Below are 9,459 nucleotides of genomic sequence, written 5' to 3' on the forward strand. Positions count from 1 at the left end.
TGTGCATCCAGCAGGAAGCCTTAGATCAAGATTTTTTTTTTTTTTTTTTTTTTTTTTCTTTTTTGCAGTACAGGAAATTGAACAAGGGTAGAACTTTACACCTCCTAGGCAAGCACTGTACCACCGAGCCACACCCCCAGCCCTAAAGTTCACTTTTATTTAAGTTTAGTACTGGGGATTGAACTCAGGTCCTTGCACTTGCCAGGCAGGTGCTTATGCTGCTGAGCTATCTCCCCAGCCCCTAAAGCTAACTTTAGTTTGTTACCGAACATGTTAACAACAAACATCCCCCTCTGTAGGATGAGGACCTGTCACATTGGAGTGTCCTGGCGCATACAAGGCCTGAGGACAGCAGTGCGAGCACCCCCACGGCATGCCCTCAGGGGTGCATCCTGTGGCAGGACTGGAGGCATGACTCTGGTCCCCTCCCCCAGGGGCGGCTGTGTGTGGTTGCCCTGTCAGCATACACAGATGAGGCTGGTGTTGAGCATCGTGGGCTGCTGGGGTGGCAGGGGCAGCCCTTGCTCACGAAGGCCCCGGTCTGGTCTGTCTCTCACACTTGGGTCGCTGCACACAGACTTCTGGGCAAGCCACACCCGGGGTCAGGACCGCAGCTCTGTGGTGGGCTCCCACCCGGGTCCTCTGAGGCCTTTTGCACCCATGTGCCCAGCAGAGCCACTGCAGGCTCCCAGGAGCCCTGGCCCTGGAGCCACTGTCTTGCTGTGCTATTGGATTTGCTTCTTTAGTCAATGGTGGGGTCTCGCTGAGTTGCCCAAACCGAGCTCCAGCTGAAGCTCTTTCTGCCTCAGCCCCACCATGCTTGGGGTTACACCTGTACCCCACACTAGACAGGTTTACTGCTGCTCTTTAAGGGACGTGGGTCAGCAAGCCACCATGCTCCCACTGGTGCCTCCGGCTGCCTGGCTGTGCGGAGGAACAAGGGATGGCCTGACCCTCGGCCCTGAGGAGCAAAGCCTGCGACTGCCCTCCTTCTCCCCAGGGTCTTCCCCTTGATACTCCGATTCTGTCCTTTTCAATAGAAGCTGGTTCAAGGAATCTGATTTCTTTAGAGCAATATTCCAAGTTAGGACTTTGCAGCTGGGCCCCACATGGAGGTGGCTGGACAGGCAGTGACTCCCTGTACTCCCTCCCCACTGAGCCCAAGGCCAGCCATTCACAGCGAAGCAGCTGGAGGCCTCGTCTCATGTAGCAGATGCCTCCCCTCCCTACCAGAAGAAGACATGGACTTCCCAGGGCCAGTTCCAACACCAGGTGTTTGCGGGGCTATCAAGCCACCACCGCCACTTGCACAAAATAGAGCTGTGAAAGTTGTAAAGTGGCTCAGCTTTTCTGTTGGAAAGGAGGCCTGATGCTTCAAGGTCTGTGTGGGAACTCCAAGGGGGCCCTGCAAGGACCAGAGCCATCACATGGCTGCTAGTCGTCTTGGAGGAGCTGGGGAAGAGGGCAGCAGGACCCAGGTCTAAAGGGCCCTGGTGGCCATGGGTTGGGGGCAGCTGGGGGGCACCAGGGCATGCAACACTGATGCACTTCAGCCACCCTTTCAGCTACAAGGTGCTCTGCGGGGATCCGCCCGTGTTCAGAGCCAGAGGCCCAGGAAGGAAGATGCCAGCACCATGGTGGTTTCCAGCCGGCCGCTTCAACCCCTCATGCGCCTTTCTGCCTCTCAGAGCACCCCAGACTCTTGTGGCATGGGCTCAGCGCCCACCCTTCCTCCCCAGACTCCCTGCCTTCACCTCTGGCTCCAGCCAAGGCCTGCTGCCTTGCTGGCTTCCTCTCCCACATGCACGGTGGCAGCTTACATGGCTGGCGCGGCTGCCTTCCCTGCCCTCCTTGTCTGCCTGCATCATAGAGTCCACTCAGATCAAGCTGCATTCTCAGGGACCCCGAGATCCAGAGCACCCACAGGCAGATGGCCCCCCTCCCCAAAGTTTTATTTCACTCCCCTCACCACCTCCACTGTCCCCTGCTTCTGGGCTTCTGCCTCATTTGCAGCCCACCGTGTCACTCCAAGGAAGCTGCAGGCCACCCCTGTGCTCTCAGCTCCAACCTCACACTATGCGGCTTTGTATTCGCTGTGGCACTTTCTGCTGTGATTCATGACCCCTCCCTTAGCTCTGCATTGTTTCCTGCCCTTCCTCGTGGCAGGCTGCCAGCTCAGGGCAGGGCCCTTTGCACATGCGCTATCCTGGGTGCCTGTTTGGCGCTAGCATGTGCTAAGCCCAGGTGTGTGCAGTGAACACACAGACAGCTGCCTTAAGTCCACTGTCTGGGGGCGGGGCGGGGCAGGGTAAGCTGTGCAGTGATAGACAAACCGTGGCTTCTGGCAGGTGCCAGCAGAGGCGCGGGGGCTCAGAGGGGATAGAGAGGCCCTCTGAGGACACAGCAGGCACTGTAAGGCCAGGGTGAAGCACGTGCTTTGCCAGGACTGATGAGCAGGCAGGCGGCCATAGAATGTCTCAGTTACTGACTTGCTGGCCAGGCACCCACGGGTTGGGCACAGACAGCTCTGATAGGGAAAATTTTTTTACTTTTTATTTTTTTAACTTTCTGCAAAGCTTTATTCCAGAGGGGCTCAGTCCTTGGCAGCTGCCCTCCTCGTGGCGTCCAGCATGTTGCTCAGTTCCTCACGCTTCCTCTTGGCGCGGATGCGCATCCCCACCCTTTTCTTGATGAACTTGAGGGCGCACATGTCCTTGGAGACCTTGAGCAGCTCCTTGGTACACCCCTCATAGAGGATGAAGCTGTACACCTCCCGGATCATGTCCCACATGGACTCTGTGTTTGGTGAGGTGTCCGCGACAGTGGCTGTGCCTCGGTTTGTCCACATTCTTAGTCACCTTGCGGCCCTTGTTGAGGCCCATGGCCATGGGGTAGCGGAGGGCCATGGCTACTGTTCTTTGGTGGTTGCTGTGGCAGAAGCTGATGGGGATTTAGTAAAAGGTGAAAGTATGCAACCTGGAGAGAAACCAGAGTACTGATGGGGATTTAGGCATTGCCCGGACAGGTGGCGCGTGGGTTGCCCTGGGGATCACAGGGAACTGAAAGCTAAGCCTAGGGTTTGGGGTCAGGTCCACTTCCACGTTCAAAAACTACACCAGCCAGCCTTGTGCTGTGCACGAGGGACCTTTGGAACATACCCTGATTGGTCATTTTAGTGACTTTTATGAGTTAAATTGTTATTTGTCATGTCACACACACTTGCACAGCACACACACACATTTGTAGTTCTGTGTCTGTTAACCAGCTATGCCACTGGCAGTGACAGGAGAGTAATCATTTCATCACAAAACCAATAATAAGCTCCACCCTGTTTATGGATACTAACATTTGAGCAGCAGTTCTTTTCTCCAAGGAGTCATAGAAACATGCGAAGGAGCGGCCTGGGCTTAATTGTTTTTTTTTTTTTTTTCCCATAATTTTATTGATAAACAAATAGCAATGAGAGAGTTTCAAATCAAATTGATAGGACAGTTTCAATAATTAACACATTGCATACTGTCTTCCTAAAGGTTATTTGCTGTAGGTGATGCAGACATAATATCCTATTTACAAACACTATTAGAACAAATCGCTCTATTCATTAAGAGAAGGTAACTATATATCTATCCTAAGTGCTTTGAATACACAGATACAAAATGGACATTCATCTGTATACGTTTTTTTGTTAAGATCCGTTCTTTGAATATTATAGGTGTGTAAACTCAGCAAAATATTCTAAAAGAGTAGCCCATAATAGTATTGGGTCTTCCGCTTGACTGGCAATGTCAGAAATTGTTGACCTGAGTCCCCTACAGCTCAACATAACAGCATGGCTTTACTTCTTATATTTCATTTTTATACTTTTCTACTGGATGGTGAAGACCAAGGTAAAGCAGGACATATGCAGCAAGATTTGTAGCATTTGGGTGTGATAAGGGTGTGATCAGAAAATGTAGGACACTACCAAGTTACATGACATTACAGTACAAGTTCTCATGTCTTGAGTCTTAATTGACCTTGGAAGGCTAAGGCCAAAATGTTGGCTTTCCTTGCAGCCCTCCTTTTTCTCTAATTTTGGTCTGCAAACTTAGGTTGTTAACCATCCGGCCTGGGCTTAATTGTGACTTTACTTAGAAGCACAGTGCATCTCGTCAGAAATTATGACCAGAGGTCCCACGCTATGTCACCTGGCAGAAGAAAGCAGGTGTTAGTGATTTCAGACCTCCCTGAACCCGAAAGGGTGACGTGCTCATGACTGTCTCCTTCTTTCAGCGTGTGCCAGAAGACGAGGCCTATTTCATAGCAAAGGAGATTCTTGCGACAGAACGAACATACCTAAAGGATTTAGAAGTTATTACTGTGGTATGAAACCCTAGTCCTTGTGTACTTTTCTTTTCCTAAACATAGGTTCCATCTTGAGAAATAGCTCCTGATAATCATTGCTACATGCATAAATGTTAGTTAACTTATACCTTCCTTGAGACACGATGGCTGAGGTCAGAATGTTAGGTCCAGGTTTTTGTGACGCTGTGAAGCTGGAAATGTGTCCTTTTCAAAATTCTGACCTAGAATTATTTTGCTACATTTGAAGATTCAGTGGTCAGCAAAGGAATGGCTGCAGTGTTAGGTTGAGTCTCTCTCACGGGCAGTGTCTGGGAGGTCTTGGCTGGGTGTCCCGTGGTCATAGGTCCTCAGAGGCCTGGTCTCTTAGTCCCCAGCAAAGGCCATGCCTCCTGTCATGCCACGCTCCTCCCACAGTGGTTCCGCAGTGCAGTGGTCAAGGAGGATGCCATGCCCACAGCCCTGATGACCCTGCTTTTCTCCAACATTGATCCTGTCTACGAATTCCACAGAGGCTTCCTGCATGAGGTGGAGCACAGGCTGGCGCTCTGGTAAAAATGCTGCATGCTGGGTGCCCCTCTTATCCTGGACCCCGCATCTCTGGGTGCTCATGTGGGTGGCTCCCACTTCTGGCACTGCTCCTGCAAACACTGGTAGCTCCCTTGCCTGGGCCCATACATGGACAGTCCCTGAGTGCTGCCTCCTTGGGTGGGCCCTGCCCTCATTACCATCGTGCTCTCAAGAATTTTCAAGAAACTAATTTAGAAGAATCATTATGTCACTGAAGTATATTTTTAAATCCTAGAGAGAGATCTACAAATTTAGCAATAACCTTTATTCATCCTTTTTCAGAAAACAGGGCCAAATTAAAAGTGGGTGAACCTTTTTTAACCTTGTTATAAGCCTTTTAAGAGAATTGCAAAGACATGTAGTAATTGTTTTGTCAAGTAAAGGCCCTTCCACCTCAAAGTATCCCATCATTCATATGATTGTGATTAGGGCAGCTAATAAAGCTGCCATCAGGTCATGGTATTTTCTGCCAGCTTTCATGGGGTTTAAACCTGTTGTCTCTCTTTACTCCAGGGAAGGGCTCTCCACTGCCCATGCGAAAGATGATCATCAACGAATTGGGGACATCCTACTCAGGAACATGCGCCAGTTAAAGGTAGGTCAAACTTTTCTTATGGCTCCAGGCCTAGCACAAAGGTTGCGGGTGAAAACAAATCTGTTGTTCTCAGTGTTGCCTTCAGAACAGTATTTCCCAGAACAGAAACTATCCCCAAGAACAAACTCCCCTTATAACATTTTTCTTGACAACAGAGTTTCCTTTAGAGGAGGATTCCCCTCAGAACATTTCATTCAAATAGTATGTTCTGGGAAAAAAAAAAAAATAGTGTGCTCTGGAACAAGATTTCCCACAGAACAGTTCTCCTCAGAATAGTGTTCACCTGGGCCAGTGAGATAGCTCCACAGACTAAGCAACTGCTTAGGCAGGCACAGGGACTGAGGTTCAACCCCTGGCACTAAATGCTGCGCCTCAACCCCCCTCCCACCTCACCCCTGAGCGTGCCGTGGAGACAGGAGATGGAGATAGGCCATGGTGGCACATGCCTGTAATCTCAGTGCTGGGGAGGCTAAAAATAGGAAGATCACAGTGAGAGCTGTGTAGTGAGACCCTGTACCAAATACATAAAAAGAAAAAAAAAGAGTTCCCCTCAGAAGCAGTATTTCTCTCAAAAAAGCATTCCATCAGAATGGAGTTGCACTTAATGCAGTCTTCTTACAACAGTGCTTCCCTCAAAACAGTACTTTACTTCAAAGCAGGGTTTCTTCACCCTCAGCAGGGTTCCTACCCCTCAGAACCTTGAAGGTTCTACTCAGAACATTGTTTTCCAAAACAAAGTTCCAATCAAAATATCATTTCAGGGGCCGGGGGGGATAGCTCAGTAGAATAAGCGCTTGCTTGGCAAGTGCTAGGGCCTGAGTTCAATCCCTGGTTCCACAAAAAAAAAAAAAAAAACCCACAAAATGTCATTTCAGGAAAAGATTCCGCAGGATAGGATTCCCCTCAAAATAGCATTCTCCTCAGAACAGGGTCTCCCTTAGAGTACTGTTCCTCTAAGAATACGGTGGCTCAAAACAAGTTCCCCTTCAGTAATTCTCTCAAAATAGCATTCCTCTCAACCTCCTTCCACAGGACAGTTTCCCTAAGAATAACTTTTTCAAGTAGCGTTCTCCTAAGAGTAGCCTTCCCTTTAACAGTGCTCCTTCAAATAGGGTCTACTCAGGACAGCATATCTCAGAAAGAGATTTCCTCAGAGTATCTTTCCCTGTCATATTATTTCCGCAGAACATAGGCTTTTTATCACATTATTCTCAGAATAGTTTTCTTTCAGTAGGGTTCTCCTCAAAACAGATTTCTCCTCAGAATACTTTTGCAAGAAATAACAGTTTTCCCCTCCAAACATTTTCCCAGGACAAGGTAACCTTCAGAACAGAGTTTCCCTACCATGAATTGTGCACATATCTGTAACCCTAGCCCTAGGAGGTTGAGACAGGATTGCAGTGAGTCAGGTCTGTCTGAAGTACATAGTAGGTTGTCAATGAAGTCAGTCTGAAATATGGGAAGACCTTGTCTCATAAAAACAAACAAGAAAGCAAAACAGAGCAGCAGTCTCCTCAGAGCCACCTTAGAAAGTAATTCCTAACAACAGGGTTGCCCTCAGAAGGATTCCCCTGAATGAAGTGCCATTGAGAAAGCATTGCTTAGACTAGGATCCTTAAAAAAGAATAATATCTTCCTCAGAACAGTGCCCCCTCAGACAGTACTTTCTTCAGAACAAGAGTCCTTTCAGAGCAGGGTTCTTCTTAAAATAGCTTTTCCCAAGGTTTCCCTCAGAAGAGGATCCCTTTAGCCTAAGATTGCACTCAGAACAGTGCTCATCTCAGAAAAGGGTTGCTCAGTACAGCTCTCCCCTCAGAACAGCTTTTTGTTCAGAGCATTGTTTCTTCAGAACAGTAATTCCCTCATAGAACTTTTCTTAGAACTGGGTTCCTGTTAGAGTTCTTCAGAACAGTGTTCTGCTGTAATAGCACATCTCAAAACATGCTTCTTAGAGCCGGCCAAATAGGTCAGCAGATTAAAGTGCCTGCAAGCAGGCGCAGGGGGCTGGAAGTTCGATCCCCAAGCCTGCTGTGCCAACCCTGGAGCACCCTGAGATGGCAAATGAGACTGGGCATGGTGGTGCGCTCCTGTAATCCCAGCGCTTGGGAGGCTATATATAGGTAGATCACTATGAGTCTGATCTAGTAGTGAGATCCCAAGCAGGAGGATTGTTGAGAGTTTGAGACCAGCCTAGGTTACAAAATGAGCTCCAGGCCAGCCTGAACTGCATAGCAATACACTGTCTCAAAAAAAAAAAAAACACCTTAAAACAGCAAACCTTTCCTCATGACAGGCTTACTTTGGAACAGAGTGCTTAGAAGAAGCACACTTAGAAGAAACACGTCCACTTTGCAGGTGATCAGATCACTACGTAGGGCCTTACTCTTGCTATACAGACTTGGGCCAGGCCTCTCCCCTACACCTTGTGTGCACACAGTTCACCACATGGCAGCCCCAGGATGTGGAACCCTGCTTGTATCACACTGTTGCCAGGAGGCTCCTCATCCCTATCCACACAGTACCCCTTGGGTGGAATTCCTGAGGCCATAGGCTCCCTTTGCATTGTCTTCAGGTAGCACCTGCCTGAAGAGTTCCATCTTGCTCAGCCCCCTTCTGCCCCAGCATTTTTTTGGTTTCTAAGCCAGTTGTTAACTAGACGGTTCTACTCATTCCAAAACCACTCACACTGATTTAATAAGTAAAATGCATAAATCCATTTCATGCAGCATATCCTACCATATGAGCCATCTCCAGCGTTCCACTGAATACATTGGCAAGGACTCGAGTCTGGAACACCCAGAGTCCATGTGTGAGGACTTCAGTTCATGTTGTAAGGTGTTTGGCCTGGTTTCTTCCTGCCCCCAGGAACCGAGTCAGTGTGACTGCTCTGCCCCACCCACGAGTGATGCTTCTGGAGCAAGGGTTGGAGCTAGGCTGAGCATACATGCTGTGTCCTGTGAGGCAAGCTACAGCCCTCCTGGCCTCCATTCTTAATCTCTGCGGTGGGAAGAAGGTCCCTGCTCACTCACTATGAATGTCAGAGCAGTGAGCAGGGGTGGGGGGGGGCCTGACCCCCAGATTAAGGTGGAGTCTGAGATGGCAAAGGGGGCTGGAGAGAGACTGGCTGCACTGTCCCTCCTGTCCTGTCCTGCACCAGCTATGTCTGCTGTCCACATTGTGAATTCTGCCCACTCCGTATCCCCTCACTTAAACCTTTGTGCCCCAACAGGAGTTTACCAGCTACTTCCAAAGGCACGACGAGGTTCTGACAGAACTGGAAAAGGCCACCAAACGCTATAAGAAACTGGAGACGGTGTACAAAGAGTTTGAGCTCCAGAAAGTCTGCTACCTGCCACTCAACAGCTTCCTGCTGAAGCCCATCCAGCGGCTGGTGCACTACCGCCTGCTGCTGAGCCGGCTGTGCAGGCACTACACGCCCAGGCACTGCGACTATGCTGACTGCTGCGGTGAGTGTGGTGCCCTGTGCTTGTGCCCCCGGGCTGGAGGGCTGGGAAGCAGGAGGGATTTGCTAGCTTCTCTCTCCTGGTCTCCCTTTCTCCCTCAACTACTGCAAGGGAGCCGACCACAGGTTGGTGCTGGGGTTGCTCACCACCTCAGAGCAAGGCCTTTCTCAGTCTCAGATCCCAGCAGCACAGACAAGGACTAAGCAGGCCCCAGGGCTTGTGTGCTGGTCTCCCGCTGCCAAGGTTCCCTTCAGCCCACCTGAGTGACCTGATTCCTATGCGTGTTTTGTATTTTTGTATTGTATATGGACTTTCTAATGTGACAGTTAAACACATCTTTAAAAGCATAGTCACAGGCAAAAGAAAAATAATACAATTATTTCCTTCAGAACTCTTACAATGTTAAATTTGGAGGCAGCTTCAGACTATTTTATTGGTGGTAGTTACTTGCTGATCTTTTTTAATGGTAGTAACTCCAGAGAAGAAACC

At 49.3% G+C, this 9,459-nt stretch overlaps 1 protein-coding gene across 7 annotated transcripts in view; it reads left to right on the forward strand.

Annotated features, from left to right (window-relative positions):
- The window catches only part of Farp2 (FERM, ARH/RhoGEF and pleckstrin domain protein 2), a 130,373-nt gene that overhangs the window by 107,161 nt on the left and 13,753 nt on the right, over positions 1-9,459 (forward strand). For all 7 annotated transcript variants that reach the window (XM_023722125.1, XM_023722122.1, XM_023722124.1 and 4 more), the window contains 4 exons: positions 4,273-4,362; positions 4,759-4,892; positions 5,425-5,506; positions 8,736-8,973. In XM_023722125.1, coding sequence (XP_023577893.1) covers positions 4,273-4,362; positions 4,759-4,892; positions 5,425-5,506; positions 8,736-8,973 — 544 coding nt within the window. The remainder of the gene's footprint in view (positions 1-4,272; positions 4,363-4,758; positions 4,893-5,424; positions 5,507-8,735; positions 8,974-9,459) is intronic.

Source organism: Octodon degus, unplaced genomic scaffold (assembly GCF_000260255.1).
Source record: "Octodon degus isolate 3935 unplaced genomic scaffold, OctDeg1.0 scaffold00089, whole genome shotgun sequence".
NCBI lineage: Eukaryota > Metazoa > Chordata > Mammalia > Rodentia > Octodontidae > Octodon > Octodon degus.